General features: G+C 45.5%; 1 protein-coding gene across 1 annotated transcript in view; it reads left to right on the forward strand.

Annotated features, from left to right (window-relative positions):
* Positions 1-18,983, forward strand: part of LOC144773624 (transient receptor potential cation channel subfamily M member 2-like) — a 536,579-nt gene that overhangs the window by 481,022 nt on the left and 36,574 nt on the right. Inside the window, exons 20-21 of the mRNA XM_078658772.1 lie at positions 16,794-16,880; positions 17,341-17,446. Coding sequence (XP_078514898.1) covers positions 16,794-16,880; positions 17,341-17,446 — 193 coding nt within the window. The remainder of the gene's footprint in view (positions 1-16,793; positions 16,881-17,340; positions 17,447-18,983) is intronic.

An 18,983-nucleotide genomic window follows, 5' to 3' on the forward strand; every position in this document is an offset into this window, starting at 1 on the left:
GCATGCCTGCTCAGAGCCACAGCTACCGTTGGTTGAGCTAGAATTTAACAAATGAAACCTATTGGTCGTAAAGGAGTCGGTAAATGTATTAAACGGTGAGGTTTAACAACCACACTATATAATACACCCAATGTCCTCAAATGATATATTACCCATCTATGGGCACTTCACATAGGTACCTCATTTTTTGCATCACTACTAGCAACCCTGCTGAGGTGATCACCACTGACAGTCTTGGTAGGGTGGCCAGTAAAGGATTAGGCACCTGTATTGTCGGTCAGTTCTGAGATCATCAGCATTACACAGTGGAGCAGTAGGTACGCCTGTGACTACTATCACTCTGATGTAAGAGCTTCAAGATTACAAAGTGGAATATTGGGTATCCAGTATGAATACTGTCAGTCAGATGTAGGAGCTTCCACTTATCACTATGAAGGTATGAGTATAATCTGCCAATGCAGGCATTTCAACATAACACTGTGAAGTATTAGGTACCCTTTATGAGTACTGTCTGTCTAATATAGGCTGTCCACATACCACTGTGAAGGATTGGGTACCCTGTGTGTGCACTGTCTGTTTATTTATTTGAAAAAAGTTGTATTTATTTATTTGAAAAGTTTTATATAGCACTGGCCAGACCGGGAGGTATCAGAGCCCTTTACATGAGAATCAGCGAGTTACAGGTTACATAGTTACATCAATTAAATCAAAGAATCATGGAGGGAGGAGGAGGAGAGGGGAGGGAAGGAAGCACAACGCGAAAACTAGGAAAACAATGTCAGATGACCGGCTGGGTAGGTGACGGCTGAGGGGGTGAAATTTGTTTAATGTAGGAGCTTCAACATGACACTGGGAAGGATAGGGTGCCCTGTATGAGTACTGTCGGTCTAATGTAGGAGCTTCAACATAGCATGGTGAAGGGATGGGTACCCTGTCTGAGTACTGTCTGTCTAATGTAGGAGCTTCAACATGACGCGGTGAAGGATTGGGAACGCTGTATGAACATGTCTAATGTAGGAGCTTCAACATAGCACTGTGAAGGATTGGGAACCCTGTATGAGTATGCTTATGTAGGCACTTTGACATAACATGGTGAAGGATTGCGTACCCTGTATGCGTATGTCTAATGTAGGAGCTTCAACATGACGCCATGAAGGATCGGGTAGCCTTTATGAGTACTGCCATCTGATGTGAAAGCTGTGACAATGCAGGTCAAGTATTGTGTACCCTGTTTGAATACCTTCTGTCTCATAACAAAGCTATGACATTACACAGTAAATGATTGCATACTCCTATCAAATACAGTGGTTCAGTTGAGACAGCTTTAGCATTACAGATTAAAGGACTGGCTAGTCTGTGTAAGTACTGCTTGTCCATTGTGAGAGCTTCAACAACACACAGCAAAGGATTGTGTACCTCCATAAGTACTCTCCTTCTGAAGTGAGAGCTTTAGCATTACACAGACGAGCATTAGGTAACCTGTGAGTGCTGTCTGCGATGTGCAAGACTCAACAATTTACAATGATGGAATAGGTATCCCTATGATTACTCTTTGCCAGTTGTGAGCAAAGGATTTTGTACCTCCATAAGTACTCTCTGCCTGATGTAAGAGCTTCAGCATTACACAGAAGAGCATTAGGTAACCTGTGAGTGTTGTCTATGATGAGCAGGATTCAACAATTTACAATGGAGGAGTAGGTACCCCTATGATTACTCTTTGCCAGTTGTGAGAGCTTCAGTTGTACACAGTAAATGATTGGGTGCACCGTACCAGTACTGCCTGTGTGATGTGAGAGCTTCAGCATTAGAAAGTAAAGGATTAGGTTATCTTACAAGCATGGCCTGTCTAAGAGTAGAGATTCAACTTTACACAGTAAAGTGTTAGGTGCCCTATGAGTAAAGTATAATTGCGTCTGTTGACTGCCTGATTGATGATCAGCGCACGTTCCTGCCAGCCATTGCCACGAAAGAGTTTTGATGGTGTCAAACATAATCCTGCTGCAAATGCTTCCACCAGAAAGTCATTGGCTAGGCGGACAGAGCCATTGAGCGCTGATAAGAGCTTCCGTGAGTTTCACGAGAGCAGAGAATTTTGGCATTGAAACTATTCTAATCAGTATCCTGTGAGAAATGAGAGTTCAGTAACACAATCTTCATGACCAATGGTCCAAAAATTACCACTTATCAGAGGCAGGAATGTGAAGATGCTCTTCGGAATAAAGCAATTCACTGGATTAGGCACATGAGAGGCTGTAGGTCAGTTATCAGAGCAGATATCCTGCGAGCAAGAAGGTGTTCCCCCTGAATTGCCCCACTAATTGTATTGAACTAACCTTAGCAGAAGATAGGTAGGTACAGTGCTTGATTGCACTGGAAGCAAGAACCTCAGCTCCTATGACATCCAACATTCAATTTAAGTACCACCATCCCAACCAGTGACGGTCATCGCGCTTCTCTCCAACTGCATCACATCTTTGCCAAGATTCAACCTTGGCTGTGAACGACTGACTGCACTGGTGTGATACCTCTCCTGCTTCAGTGACCAAACCAGTCACCTTACCACCTTCTGAGGGCAAAGGTGAAATTATTTATGGTCAAAGGTTTCTAGACACTAGGGGGATACCCGAGCCCAGGGAATGCCCATGGGTGGGGACGTAACTACTATCCTTGCCGCCATCAGATTTGTGTAGACAACCAAACTCATAGTTCTAATCCTCCCAAGATCCTGGTGCCGAAGGCTTTGTGCAAGCTCAAGATGGTATCATGGAACATGGCCAGGGTCACATCAAAAATGACGCTCCCACATTGGATCAATTTCGTGAAAGCCTTGGAGGAAACATCTGTATCCTCCAAGAAACATGGAGTACCACTACATATCACATGCCAGGCTATCTTACATATCACAGACCCGCTATTCAGAGCAAAATATAGACGTCCTACAGGTGGCCTGCTTGTTTGGGTAAAGATAGAACTTAATAGTCAAGTTCATGAGCCTTCCTGCAACAACCCCGACATCTTGGGCATTCAGCTGAAGGGTGAGACAGGCACTTTCATTGACATCTACAATGTCTATGCCAGAGGTCATGGGGAGGGGGGTTGGCAGATCCTCTACCTTACAGCAACTGGAGGAGCTCATGGAGAAAAGGTGTTCTACGCACTCCCTGATTTTAGCGGGGATTTTAATGTGATGTTTGAACTCCTGGAGAGGAAAGATATATGTAAGGCAAGAGAGGAGGACGACATATGGCTAGTTCCTCAACTTGAGCTAACCACCATTAAAAATGGTCGCAAGTGGCCTTACAGTTAAATGCCATTACCCTGGGACATGGGTTGAGGGCCACAAATGGGCGGGCCAAGTCTGATAAAATGGGTGCCAATACATTTAATAGATCCAAGGGTTTAAGCTGTATAGATTATTTCCTACTTGACTTGAGGCTATGGCCCTTATTCATAGATATGATTGTGGGTTCAAGTGTCGATAGTGATCACAGCCCTTTATGTCTGAGCCTAATGTCCCCTTGGGGCGAGTCTTGCCTTTCATATAGAGAGCATTTAGTAACCAGAGAGCTCCTTCCATTGAATTAGAATCGCCGCCTTAAGTGGCAAAAGGTGGTCTTGGACAAGAACAAACTTCGGTCACTTAAAAATGAACTATCAGTGTGCACGGCAGACCTTGCAGCCTAACTTGAGTATCCGGAAGGTCTGGAAGCCATAGTACATAGGCACTCTTGCTTTGTTCGGCGTACAGCTCTAGTGCATCTTTGCGTACCCGTGGTTTAACCGCGAATGCAGGCAAATAAAACATCATTTAATGTCAGCCCTCAGATCTAATGCTACTGATCTTGTAAGAGCCCTAAGAAGGTCCTACAAAAAAGCCCATGTTAAAGCAAAAAGGGTGGGGGATGAGGGTACGTGGAGGCTCATTGGAGAGTCATGTGCCCGCGAGGACTTCGAATCATTCTGGCTCATAGTGAATCAGTGGGACACCAAGAGGCCTTTGCTATCCTCCTGCAATATTGCAATAATGGCTTGGTATGACCACTTCAAGCTCCTGTATGCGGGTCCCGCCCAGGCTGATTTGGTAACATTACAACCAGAATTATCTCTAACCTTCTCAAAGGAGCTCTTCACGAACAGTGACATCCAGTGTTCTATTAATACTATTGTCCAAGCTAAGGCTCCTGGACAGGATGGCATCCCAGGTGACCTGTTCCTGCATGACAGAGAAAACTGGTCGGCCTATATTCTGATACTAGCGAATGCCATAGCTGCGTGTGCCTCTACATCCCAGTCTTGGAAGGAAGCAGAGACAGGACATCGCCCGGCAACTACAGACCCATTATTCTTATTGATTCAATACAAACAGTGGTCTATCAAGCATAACTGGTCAAAATACATGATTGGGCTAGTGGGAACAATAGTTTAACTCCCTTCCAAGCTGGTTTTAAGGAAAAGTTGGGAACAGTATTTTGCTTCCTTCTCATTTTTTGGAAGACTGTGGTCATTGGTCAGGGAAGCCTAAATGTGGCCAATATTGATTTCAAAATTGCCTTTGATCTCGTCACAAGGCAGAAATTGTGGCATGTAATCAGAATTTGGGATGCAGCCAGAGATGTTATCTCTAGTTACCCGTCTCCACGATGGAACTTTCGCTAAAGTTCGGTGGGGCGACCAAGGCCAGCTCACCGATACAATTGACGTTAGCAGGGGCATTCACCGAGGGTGTGTTTTTCCTACACTTTTCTCCCTTTATATGAATAATGTTATGCAATGGTGCCAGCCGGTTCACCTCTGCTGTGGTGTGAAAGGGTTGTGATGCTCCTTTTGCGGACAATGCCTTGCTCGTCTCAAAAAACCCTGGGGCGGCTTCAGATATTGCTTAATCGTTTTAATGATTTCTGTAGGTCACAGGGTCTTGGGATCAATACTTCAAAGACAACATTGCTGACAATAAATCGCCACAAATCTTACAAGGGTAGCCCAACTCTGGGAGGTATCCCACTTGAGAGAGTCAGCACCTTCAACTACCTGGGCATAACGCTAGCTGGAATTATGTCCTTGAAACCCCAAGAGGCTAAATCTACCTTGAAGCTTGCCCAATTAGCTGGGGCTCTGAAAAAGGAACTTAGCACCTCCTATAGCAAACCAGTGGCAGCGCTGCTGCAGATGTATGAAACCAAAGCAGTGAGCTCAGCACTTTATGGTGCAGAGCTATGGGATTTCAAAGGTTTGGTCAACTTAACTAGAGTTGAGAACAGGTTTCTGAGACATTTGGTCCAGCTACCACAGAGCACCCCCCTCTGCCCCCTAAGGTTAGACTTGGGCAGTAAAGCGATTGATGACAAGGCTAAGCTTCGCCCACTGCTATTCTGGAGGAGGTTCAGGTCCGCCCCTGAGCTAGGCACCTAGGCCAAGGCCCTTGAAAAGTAATTTCTCTGGATAAGCAGAATAAGATTGGGTAGATAAAGAATGTAATTGCACCTATTATCCGATTTAGGGCTGGAGGATCACTGGGAGAATAGGGATCCAGCATCTTTTCCTACTAAAGCCCATATAAAAATGCATTATTGGGGATGGGTCGCCCAGACAGTAGCCACCAATCTTAATGAGGGTCGTCTAACTAAGGAATTCACGGACCATAAATTCATTACTTTCCTAGAACCATATTTAGAAAAAATCCAGATGCCTAGTGATAGGAAATTATAAATTAGGTTCAGATTTGGCACGCTTCCCCTCAACTCCAGCACCAGTACTTGGAGTAATTCCCCAGTGCCTTCTTGGTTAGTCTCACTTTACACTGCTAGCATAGAATCACCAGCACATGTCCTGTTTGACTGCCCACCCTATTTACGCCCAAGAGCTAAGTGCCTTGTACCAATATGCAGGCAGCTGGGAACACGTAGTCATGCTGAAGCGTTGCATATACTCAGATCAGACCCTAGAGCAGTGGTAGCCTGCGCAGTGGCAAAGTTTCTTGGCCTCATGTTGGGTATTAGGCGGAAGCAATTGCAAGCAGATTGAGGTTGAGGGGGAAGAGGAATAGCTTTTACCTGCTTTGTAATAACTGAAGGTCTCAGCTGTTCTGCATCTTATCACTGATATTGTAAGATCTGAGTTGGCTGCATATCATTTGCTGGTTGGCATCACAACGGACCACATTTGAAGATTTTGGCTCTCTGAAGGTTATTGTTGCTACTGCTTTGGGTGCATGGTTTAGAGGGATGCTCTTCATATGCACCATACTCTTGGTTCCAGCCTTATACAGTCTGAGGATGATGAAATGTTTTAAAGTTTAACATTTTTAACAATTTATAATTCTTATGATTGAGTTGAACCCTATACTTCATCTACATATGTGTTGCTAATGATTTGTTTCTTCTTTTTAATAGTTCTAAAGTTTTAACGATCTATAATTCTGTATGTATGAGTTGAACCACACTTTACAACCAGGGGTCTTTGCTATTGAATATTTCCCCGACTTATATTTTAACATTTTAAGCAAGAGTTATATTGCACAGTGTACTTTTTGGGACAAATGACTGAAACAAATTTTAGATTGGCTTCATATGCATCTGGATTGTATAACGATCAAGTTGATGTTCATGGGTATTGAATGATGACCAAGACGCATCCATGTTCATACGATACATGATACATTTGAGCCGGCACCCAAATAAAAAAAATCCAATCAGTAGAATTGGAATTATAAATATTTTACATTTTTTGTGAAAACTAGCGCCCAAAAGATCAATGCAAACATCTAGTCATGCAAGACAGGGTCAAAGTTGAAAACAAAATATGGCCTACCATGATGGAGCGCAGTTCAGATACAAGAAGTGGATTGGTCCCGGTCAGCACTTGCCTTCAGGCTTAGAAGAAATTCTGAGAAAACGTGTTTGCAAAGGCAAAGTTCAGTGTGGCAAGGCTGCAGGCGGTATCTGAGGAGGGAATGTCGGCAGGGGATAGCCTTGGGTTGATGTCAAGGTAAAGATTTCTATATTTGGACTTAGAGTCAAAAATATCCAGTGGGACGAGTCAGAGGTCCGTAGCCAAAGACAGTTCAACAAGGTTGGATACCCCTTTGAAGAAAAACACAGAAAATAATTTTGTGCAGCAGAGAACTAAGCGGTAGAAGCAGCAAAGTCAGTTTGATTGGCGATGCACCACCGGCGGTGCAGGTTGGTCACAGTCTCCTCCTGGTTCTCAAAGCAGTTTTTGGCCAAAATGTTTTCAAGTCCTCAGTTTTGTTGTTTGGCCATCTGAATAACTTTAGCACCACAACCAAGTGTCCAGGACTGGTGGGGCACCTCTTGAGGGTTCAGGATCCACTTAGGCTTGATCCATGTGCGAGTTCAAGATGGTGGGAGCCTTTTGTGTCCCTGTGGTTCTGAACAGGAGGCCAGCAACTAGCCCTTTGAGGTGCTGTGGTATTCTTGGGTTCAGGTGAAGATGCAGGGCTCAACAGCAGGGCTGGCCTCTGTAGGTCCGAGGCAGGATCCAGGCACAAAAGCAAGTCATCCCAGGTACAGAAAAGCTATCCTGCAGCAGGCAGTCCCTGAGAGTCCTTCTGTAGGTCCTGGAGATAACTGAAGAGTGGGTCTTGAGGACCCTTCCGCTGGAAGTTGGGGAAAGCTTCTATAAAGGTTCTTTGAAGTGCATGGAATTTCCTGACTCCCTTTCCCTGGCTCAAGCTGGCTGCAGTGAGAATATGGGATTGTTAGGTCCTATGTGTGAAGTAAGAGTACATCATAATCAGTTGCAAGTGGGTCTGGGCTCAGCTTCCCCACCACCCCCATCCTGCCAGCAGATGGCCTGTTGGGGCACATCGAATCTCTCTATTGTGTGCCTGTTTGGGAGGAATTAATAAAGACTAACTGCTAGCTACACCCAGTCATGTGACACAAGAGACAGGCTGCAGGCAAAGAGGGCTAAGGGCAGAAAGATTGCAACTTTCTAAAAGTTTAAAATTGGAATAAAAATTGACGTTATCATTAATGAGGTTTTATCATTACAATTTCATAGTTACACAACATAATATAGAGATACCTGCTCCCAATTGGAAATGACAGCTTTTTAAGTGTAATAGGGAATCCCCAATACTATCCCATTGGAGAAGTAGGACTCAAAGTAGGGAAATAGAAATTAGGAGTTTCTACCTACCACGACAGGTAAAACTTAAACGTACATGTACAACACAGCACCTGCCCCAATTGGCTACCTAGGGCCTGCCTTAGGGGTAATTTATATGTAATAAAATGGAACTGTAAGGCTTGACAAGGGGGTTTTATTGGGCAGTCGACATGGCAGTTTAAAACTACATTCAGGCTGCAGTGGCAGGCTTGAAACATGTTTTAAGTTGATACGTAAGTGGGTGGTACAACAGGTGCTGCAGGGACACTAGTAGCATTTAATTTAAAGGCACTAGATATAGGGTATACCACTCTACAAGGGACTTACAAGTATATTAAACATGCTGATTAGGTATATGTCAATTTACCTATGTTTTAGGGGACTGAGCACAAGCACCTTAGCACTGTTTAGCAGTGGCAACGTACACAGAGTCCTAAGGCCAACAAAAACAAATTTAGCACATAAATGGAGGGTAAAGGCAAAAGGTTTGGGCATGACTGTACAGAGGGCCAAGTCCAACAGTAGTGAAAGATGGACTTCTGCTGCAGTACTGTCTGTCACTTGTGAGTACTCAGACAAAGCATGGCTGTAAGTATATGCCTATTTTCGTATAGTCAGCCCTATTTTTTGGGACTGTGTCTCCTGGTTTCTCAACTCTGAGAGTGCACTGAGGCCTACTAACCTGACCACAGTGCCTGTGCCATGACCTGAAAAGGGGTATGGTTGATTTGCCTATAGCCAATTGGTATGAGCTAACTTACCTGTAAGTCCCTAGTATATGGTACTCCAGGTACCCAGGGCTTGTTACAGGGTCACCCCAGGGAGTGCAGCACTGCTTGCACCACTCTGGACGTGACACATCTCCCACTTTGCCATTGCTGAGTTTTAAACTGTTATCCCAACTTTAAACGAATGGCAAAGCTCAGACTTCCCTCTCTAATATGTGCAAGTAACCCCTCTGGCAGGCCTAACAAGCCCTAAGACAGGATGGGACATACTTTGGGCGCAGGACATGTATTTTACTTGTTCTGACAGTAAAAATGAGAAAACAAATGTATTTTCTGTGGAAGGACTGGGTAGCCCCTTTGGCGTGTGCAGGGTTACATCTGGACCCCTCTGCTGGTCTGAATCCTGATGGGGCAACCAAAGTTTATACTGTAAGGTATCAAACAACTTGTTACATTAAGCTCAACTTACCACTTACGTAGGAATTAAAATAACGTGTTGTGGTGTGCAACTCTTTCAAATTCGCCACTTTGTTGCCTAATGTCTGTTGTACCACTAACAGTCGCAAACGGGGCCTGTCCACAAAACAGCGTCTGCCTACCTGTGTAGACTTAGATATCACTCCCAGGAAAAGACACAATAGAGGCCCACTTGGGAGAGAGGTGTTACCTCATTTTCACAGGAAGCCACACAGGTGTTTGCCCAAAAGGCTAGCTTCAAAGGGGAAGATACCTTTGAAAGGCAAGTAGAGAACTTTTGGGGGAGGGGCTTCTCTCTTGTCTAGATAGGCTGGAAATAGGAACAAGGAAGGTGAAACCAGTTGCCAAATCAGTTTCTCAGGGGTGTGTATCCCTCTAAGCAGTACTTCTGTGTTCAGCTCTAGACACCAAGAGAGAGGTCCTGCCATATTCAAAGTAGGCAGAATGGGAAACCTGGGATTGCCAATGCCACACTTCACCGGAAATGGCCTTCAGGAGGAAGGGAACCTGGTAGCCCATTAGGTGCTGACCACAAACTATCCTGAGGGCATTTTCTGGCCACCCTGAACTCAGATCTCAACAGACTGGAAACAAGGACAGAAGGACTGCCCTGCTGCACCGAGGAACCAGTAAAGAGAGGCTGTAACACTGTGGATTGCAACTGCTGCACCCAGTGGCTATCAAAGGAGAAGGACTTATGCCTGCTGTGTCTAGTTTGTAGAGAAGGATTTTTCCAAGCCTACCTGAAGCATAAGATCCTAAGGGTCAATCAGCTGAACTCCTGTTCACAGCATATGACCCCAATAGCTGAAGAGCCTGCTTGGTTGATTTGGTTCCCCAGATCTTTGTATAGCTGCCCCTCATTACTGTACAGTATCAAGGACCCAAGCCTGATTCTCAAAGATTGACCCAAAGTCAACTGGTTGTGGTGCAGCTTGTTCACCCAGAAGGCAAGTTATTGCTCCAGGAAGGATTCCCCTGTGACTGCGATACAGAGTGACTGGTCGTCCATTGATTCATTGACTTCTGCCAAATGAACACACCCTGGGCCAGGGGTAACGAACAAAGGGAGACGACCCATGCAACCAAAACAGATCTGTCCGAACACACTCCACTGCTGTACTTTGACCCTGCGAAAGAGCCTGAACTAGCAGGTATGCCAGAACGATAGGCCTGGGGGCTGTCCTGTCACAGAAGCAGGACTGCAGAGAATGGGCCATGGTCACCTATACCATTCGAGCCCTCACACCAACCGGACAAACATATTTTTATATTGAAAAAGTTGTCATCAGAGACTAGGGTTGTAGGCACTTCCATCTCTACAGGCATCCCTTTGAGGTGTGCACCGGCCACAAGCCCTTCCTCCCATTGTTCAAAGGGTCATTCTCCAAACCACCCCCAAGAATCAAGAAATCGATTCTGCAATTACAAGAATACGAATTCTCTTCAGAATACAGACCTGGAGTGCAAAATCCTTCTGATTATCTAGCCACCACAAGCAATGAAGCAGACGAAAAAAGAAGAATATGTCTGACTTGTGGTGGAGACATCAAGGCTCCTTCCCATGTCTCTAGCAGAGATAGAGGAGGCCATCAAAACAGATGAATACCTAAGACTCACATCTGCAGCTGTGATATCCGGAGACCGGAAGTTCCTCACACGGTGCATCGGACAGCAGAAGCAAGATAGATGTTGTGGTTATTAGATCACCTGAAGGATAAGCTGGCTGTTACAGCAGAAGGCTACCTCTTGAAGGCCCCACCCATTTGTGATCTCAAGACAGCTAACCTAAACAGGCAGTGGGCCTGGTGCACCTTGCCCACCAAGGCATCGTCAAGACAAAGCCCTGGCTGAGAAGCAAGGTCTAAGCAAGCTCGTTTGACAATGCCAACTGTGCCAAACCATGGGATCTCCTGAACGCCCAGCACCAATCATCCCTGAAGAAATCCTCCTTTCCCCGTTGCAGCAGGTAAGCACTGATTTTGAAAGTCTTCCAGGCAGGAAGCATATGTTAGTGGTCAGTGATGATTTTGGGAAATACCTGGAGGTGAAACTAGTGGAGTCTACCTCTGCAAGAGAGACCATACCGAAATTAAAGAAAATCATGGCAAACCCCAGGCTCCTCAAGAAACTCCACACAGACAATGGGCCCCATTTACCAGTCATGAAATTGCCAACTACCTCCAGTCCGTGTGATGAAACACTGAGGTATAACCCTCCAGTTGCCCCAACCTAACACGAAAGTTGAAAGGTTCATGCAGACTCTCACTATGGTCATCGCATAGCACATGCCACAAACTAAAATGTTGAAGGGGCTGTGTGTGCCTTTTTGAGAGCATAGGCTTGCTCCTCAAAAGACCCCAGAGGTGGCCCCCAGCATGGTGGGTTTAGGGTGAAGAGTGGAAGTCACCGTTCCACATCACACAAGTCCACAGCAAAATTCCCCAAAATTCAAGCCTCCGCAATGATGAAAAGGCATTCAGACAAAGAAGAGCAAGACCTAGCCAGCTAGAAGTTGGAGACTGGTTGACTGAGAAAGACCAACATCCCAGAAGTAAGTTCTGCCTCCCACTCAAACCTTGAAAAATCACACATATCCGAGGCACCATGGTGTTGGCCCAGAGTAGGGTGGAGGTTATCAAGCGAAATGTGTTGTTCTTCAAACGGTTCTGCAACAATTTCGTCATTGGCCACCTTGTGGAATCCGACTCCACAGGAGATACAGAGACTCATACCTGAGATGGCAGAGAGGCCACCATGAAAGAAAGGGAAGGGCACCATTCTGGCGAATTTCCCTCCCATCGAGCTGCAAGTCTCACTGGAAATTCTATCTAAAATGAGATCTGGTTCGCCTTTGGACCCCTGTCTTGCCAAGCACCTAGCCAAAATGGCTTATGTCATTAACCCCATTGTCAATCCAATTCTAAATCACTCTCTTGAGACAGGGGTAGTGCCACCAGCTTGGAAACAAGCTTTGGTTCTCCCTCTATTAAAGAAGCCGTCACTAGACCCGAGCATTCATGCCAAATGTCGGCCTATATCGTTGTTCCCTGTCCTGGCTAAGGTGATGGAAAAGCATGTGCAGACCGTCCTAGCGGACCTTGTGGAGTCACATGGTGTCCTCCATTACACCCAGTCCGGTTTTCGGCCAAACATGAGCACTGAAACGGCTCTATTGGAGGTGTCCGTAGCAATCAAGGAGGCGCAGGACAATGGAGGGAAAGCTCTGTTGGTGTTGTTAGATCTGTCGGCTGCGTTTGACACCGTTCCCCATGACCGTCTCCTGGCTAGACTCTTGGAGATCGGCGTGAGGGGAACGGTGTTCAGATGGTTCGAGTCTTTTCTCTCTAACCGACAACAGACAGTCTGGGCCCCTCCGTACTCGGCTGCGGTGCCGCCTCTGGAGGTGGGAGTCCCTCAGGGGTCGATTCTCAGCCCCACTCTCTTTAATATCTATATGTCCCCTTTGGCGGCGCTGGCCGAGTCATATGGTGCCCAGATTGTCTCCTACACCGATGACACCCAGCTTCTCTTCACCTGTGGTAAGAACAAGGACTTCGACGGTGATCTCATTAAGAGCTGTCTGGGTGCTGTTTTTTGCTGGTTTCAACAAAACCAGCTGAAATGCAACTCTGACAAATCGGAGGTTCTCTTCTTTGGTTGTCTACTGGACCCCTGTTGGAAGTCCTGGTGGCCGGCGGCTATGTACCCTCTCTCTGCCGACACCAGGTTGGCTAAGAATCTTGGAGTTAAGATCGACAACGGCTTGACTCTTAAACCTCAGATTCTAGGCCTGGTTGGACAATGCTTCGGGATGCTAGAAATGCTCAGGAAATTTCTCCCCCTCTTATCCATTGCCCACAGGAAGAGAACGGTGCAAGCCCTGGTGGGATCTAGGCTTGACTATGCTAACGTGCTCTACCTCGGTCTTCCTGAGTATCTCCTATCGCGCTTGCAGGTGGTGCAGAATTCGGCTGCCCGATCAATCTTTGGCCTTGGCCGGAGGGCCCATGCTGCGGGACTGCTGAAATCCGTCCATTGGTTACCGATTCGGAAACGTATAGAGTTTAAGGCCTTGACCACTGCTTTCAAGGCACTCCATGGCACTGGCGCTTGTTATTTGAGGAAGAGGATGGGATTGCACTATCCGTCCATAGCGTTACGTTCGGCGTCTCTGTCCCTGGCCACTGTCCCAGCAATTAGGCGTGCTCGGATCGGGGGTCGCTCTTTCAAATATCTCGCACCCCGGGCCTGGAATGCACTGCCGCTGTCACTAAGAAAGAGTGTGAATTTACTGTCTTTCAGGAAAGATCTTAAAACGTGGCTGTTCAGCAATTAATCTTCCTTTACCGTGGGGGCTGTGTTGTGTTGAGTCTGATAGCGCCGGGACACTCTGCATGAGTAGCTGAGCACTCAATAAAACTCCAATTAACATAACATAACAATCCTGGCAAAGGGCATTAGTCTCCCGGCAGAGAGAAAGTAGCCCAGTACCCCAAAGACCCGGGGGCATCATCAAGCACAGCAGATTCCCATGCTCCCTATCTCCCACAGAGCCAACCATCGAGAGTGAAAAGAGAACTGCCCCAATACAATCTGAGGCCCAAACACACCTGCTCTCACAAATACCAAGACTTTGTCGTGGACTGACAAAAGGAAGGGGAGACCATCTCCATCTCTATCAGTAGCCGGCCACCCTCCTCTACGATGTTATGTTTCATGTTCCATCGGTTGTCCGAATTATGGTTAAGGAGGAATGTAGCTTTGGGAACTGCCCATAGGGAATGTGGTGGAGAAAATACCAATGATTGGCTGGGTTAAGCCAAGGTCAGTTAGTACCAACTGAAACTGGTGTCCAAGTGTCTATATGTGTGCATGTGCCCGACATCCTTGGCACTGAGGCGCGGCCACCGACACCCAGTGGGGATATACATCATACATGAAGCAGTGAAGTAATTTACTTTTTGTGTACATTTTTAGGGGTAGAGTGGCCTTGCAGATGGCAGGTATGAGTGATCTCAAAAAGTGGCAGTTTTCTACATTTAAACATCCTGGAGGTCCTTTTAGTTTCAGATAAATGATTTAGGTAATACTGGATAATAGCGTATATTAACACTGTAAGATAATTTGCTATCGCCGGACTTTTTAGAACTTTGCCATTATTCTGTTTCATGACAGAAAAGGCGTGTAGTTGAAGTATGTATTATTTGCTGCGCCATGTAACTGTCTTGCTTTCCTGAAATTATGCATTTTCCTTACATTTCCGTGATGGAATCTTCAGGAATATGCAGGAATCTACAACATTCCTAACACCCAGCAACACCCCACTTGTGTCGATAAAAACACTGCCCCACCTGACTGGCTACACATAGTGCCCGTGACAGAAACGGATCAAACCAAGGTCAAAAGGAGTCCCCTGGCAAGAGTTCCCATTGACCTTGGTTTGAGCCGTTACTGTAGTGGGCACTAAGCTAAGCCATACAAGTGAGGCAGTGTTTTTATCGTCACAAGTGGGGTAATGCAGAGTGGTAGGAATGTTGTCGATTCCAGAAGCTTCTATTCTTTAATTAAAATTTTCAACAATTTATCTTTATTAACAATTTTATAATAGGTCACTGTTACTGTGTTTAGGGATTAATTGGGCACTTAGTTCAAATTTTTCTTTTTGTTGTTTTCATCTCTACTTTAGTGTTGTCTATTTGTACGTATTGTTTATTTGGGGTTCCCCATGTGGCAAGCTTTCTTTGTTTTAAATACTATGGGCCCGATTACAATGTCGGGCAGAAAGCCTCCGACCAGCAGTTGGGGGCTTTCCACCCGACTTCGTAGGTTTCAGTCCGACGGCTGTCATTATTAGGATGACGGCGGTCGGAGTGAAACCCACGGGGGATTCCAACGCACTTCCGACAGGCTCAAGGAACCCATCAGAGCGTCGAAAGCCACCATAATCCCCTAATGGCGGCAGAGCCAGGCTCAGCTCTGCAGTTGGGATTATGATAGAACTTTCCAATAGCCTTTTCATGTCGGCCTTTCTGATATGGAAAGGCTGTAAGAAAGTGTCTATGGGGACCCCTAGCAGGGCCCCCTGGCCCTCCGTTATGGTGCGTTGGGTGCACCTATGGTGCTCCCTAAACATCCCTGCACCTTGTGGCAGGCACCATTAGGTGCCTGCCACACGTGCAGGGATGTCTAACAACACCACTTTTTTAATGGCAACTTGGGTTGCGGGCCTTTTCTGCCACCGCACCAACTGCCATTATAAAATGGATGTCTCCATCCGACCAAAGAGTGGATGCATCCTAATCCTGAGGTTGGAACCGTCAACATAAGGTCGGGCAGTTCCAGATCGCTACAGTTACATCTGCCCAACATCGTAAAGAGCCCCATAGTATTTTCATTTATATTTATAGTCTGTGTCAGTTGAAGCTATTCCAAGTGAACCACAGTTACTTGGTGATGGAGGTTCCCTAAAGACCATGTCAAAAACTGCAAATACCGTTATTTTTTGACACACAGGGTAGTCAGTGAGGGAAACAACCTTTACAACGCAACTTTTACAACGCACTACCATTACAACGAAACTTTTACAATGCAACATCCATTACAACGCATGTTTTTACAACGCAATCATTACAACGCATGAGACTACAACGCACACCACTACAACGCATGCCATTACAACGCATAACTTACCATCCAACACTTACCCTACTGTTGCACCCCCTGGAGTTAGAATAGTAATTTTCACCCCTACACTATCCAACACTTACCCTACTGTTGCACCCCCTGGAGTTAGAATAGTAAATTTTACCCCTACACTATCCAACACTTACCTTACATGCAATGTAATGTAATGCGTTGTAATGGTATGCGTTGTAAATGTAGTATGCGTTGTAGTGGAATGCGTTGTAAAGGTAGTTTCAAAGAATTCGTTGTAATGGTATGCGTTGTAATGGTGTGCGTTGTAATGGATGTTGCGGTGTAAAAAATGCATTGTAAAGGTAGGCGTTGTAAAAGTATGCGTTGTAACGTCATACATCCGTCAGTGAGAATGTAGCATATGTCACATCCACTGTTATCTGCCGTACTGTGGCTGTAATGCACTTGGACATTCCCATCCCATCTATTTATTTTGTACTAATGCCATTATATGTCTCTGATTCGTCTCTTGGTTTACTTGTTTGTAAGTGTACATGTTCCATTTTTTTCATCTTTTTACTGTGTAAGCACTAAGAATTTTGATATTTGGACTGGGGAATGTGGAATGTGTATGTTGTACTTTGATGCATTTTTTATATCTGTTGTTTGATCGATGCACGCGTCAGGCCCGTGTTGTGAGTTGTATTGATCTACTGTCAACAACTCTCCATTGCTGCTGAGGTCACACCAAGCATGTCCTTGAACTCGTCATGGTATGATATGTATGCTAACCATGACTTGCCTCTGTATTTTAAACAGGAATCCAGAGGGACGAACAGGCATAAAAGGGTTAGGAAGCCAGATGTGGTATGGGCCCAATCCATGTCTACACCCGGTGTTGACACGGTAAGTTCTACATTTCCTTCCAAGATGGGGCTTCATCCGCACTTAATGGTGATACCTTTATAAGGAGTACTATGCACTGCACTAGAGTGTTATGAAGAATATGGTGTATGCATTAAGTCAACAATTTGATCACTTGATGCTCCAAGTGACCCTGAGGTAGTCCTTCCATCATTTCTTCAGATCCTTCAGCTATCCAAGCAGATTTATCATAGGTGAACATCCATTTTCTCAGTGATACGGAGTTCTGCTCAATATCTGTGCTATTGGTTTTAGATTGTTTACCTAATGCAGAAGACACATTTTATTGCAAATATGAGGCTGGCCCTAGATGCACTACAATTGCAGAGTGATTAGTGTAATGCGGAGCATAACTTGTTGGGATCATAACTCCGTGAAGTCTAATTGATTACTTTATTTTACTCAATTTCCGAGGTGTTGACTGCCTTCATTCTCATTGCAGCTGGAAGAGAACCGAAAATGGGTCCTTTGTCTGGAAGGACTCGAAGAAGGTACTCGAGGTCCTGGCAGTGAAACGCGAGGGATCGGAACGCTGGGTTCTTCCAGGGGTAAGACTCACAAAGATGGTGGAGAAGGGCAATGGTCCTGGAGGGAGCCAATGAGGGTTGCAGCATCCTATATCGGTTGATGAAACATGGAATTGTAGGAAGGAAATAACTTCAGCTCCTTAAATGACCATTAGTTACGGAGCTAGAGAAGTGTAGCTTTGCTTCTAAGTGTATTTGTTTGAAAGAGTAACCTTATTCATTGTAGAACATGTTTCATGATGATGGCAGATGTCAGAGATACTCATGTCACTGTCATTTCCATTTAGTTCCCATTTGATCCCATGCATACAGCAACATTTCCAAGGAAGTACTCAGAATCTGAAACCATTCTCTGATTGACTGAGCTAGTGGCGTGAATTACTTCACCTCCATCATTTGCAGCTGAAGGGGCAGCTTTAAGTCTTGGCCCTTGTGAGACATTTTGTTAACTTAAAGGGGCTTAGAGCCTACGCATTGTTTACCACTGGTTACCTTCATAGACACTCTCTTTACCATGCTCCTCATCGGTCCTTGTGTGTCAGTATCACTTCCACTTTGTGTGTTTGCTAGTCTCGCAGAGCATGGCTCAAGTACTGCTTCCCTTCAGCACCCATCATCCTTCCACTTGTCACATGGTTTTGGAGGCACTTTTTAGGTCTCGCCTAGCGATGCAGCGCATGCGTTGCCCACCTTGGCGAGACCTATTGTTGTCAGTTTGGTGGGCGAAGGGTTACAGGAGCTATGCACCCAGTGCCAGACAGGCGATGGACACACGTACGGGTCACGGTGCGTGCATAACGCACTTTCGCTTGTGATTAGAGTCTCTTTGGAGCCAGTCTTGTAGTGAGAAGGCTTGTCTCATAGTTGTTTCATAGCACAACCACCGCGCAGCAAATCTAGTCCTCCAGAGGCACAGTCAGTGCCCTGCTCCTTATGTGCAGTGCAGACTGGTGTTCGGTGTGCAGACTCTGCAATCCTAGATAAGACCAACATTAGTGAGGTGAGGGAAGCTGCCTCCCTCCGTGGTCTGGTTCTCGAACCTTCTGTTGGCGACAGGTCATGAAATATCTTGAATGGATAAAAAAATAAATGGGGCGCCACTATTCTGTGTACAGCCACCGCCCACCACTACACTGACAACAGAGTTATGAAGCGGTTGTAACATTGCAGAATTATCAATAATCTGTACTATCTCTGCTGTGGTGTCAATACATTGTACACTTGATTGATGGTCCCCAGGCACTAGGCAGAGCAAACATGTGTTGGAAACGTCAATCGTTTTGGCATTTGCATATTGAACAATCTTTTTGTAAGCTTGCGTTTTAGTAATGTGGGTAGCACATTACTAACAAGGGGAGCTAAGCCAAGGGAATAGTTTGCCTTTAAGAGCTCGTGAACGAGCCGAGTCATTATAAATGTTTTGGAAAGAAGATCGTGCAACGAACATTATATAACAAGCATTTGCAATGCAATAGCTCTCTCATTTACGCGAGTTTGAGCTATTGACATTGCAAATAACAATGCCTTTTATTTTTGTTTTCAGTTTAAAAACATAAAT

The sequence above is a fragment of the Lissotriton helveticus genome, chromosome 8 (assembly GCF_964261635.1).
Source record: "Lissotriton helveticus chromosome 8, aLisHel1.1, whole genome shotgun sequence".
Taxonomy (NCBI): domain Eukaryota; kingdom Metazoa; phylum Chordata; class Amphibia; order Caudata; family Salamandridae; genus Lissotriton; species Lissotriton helveticus.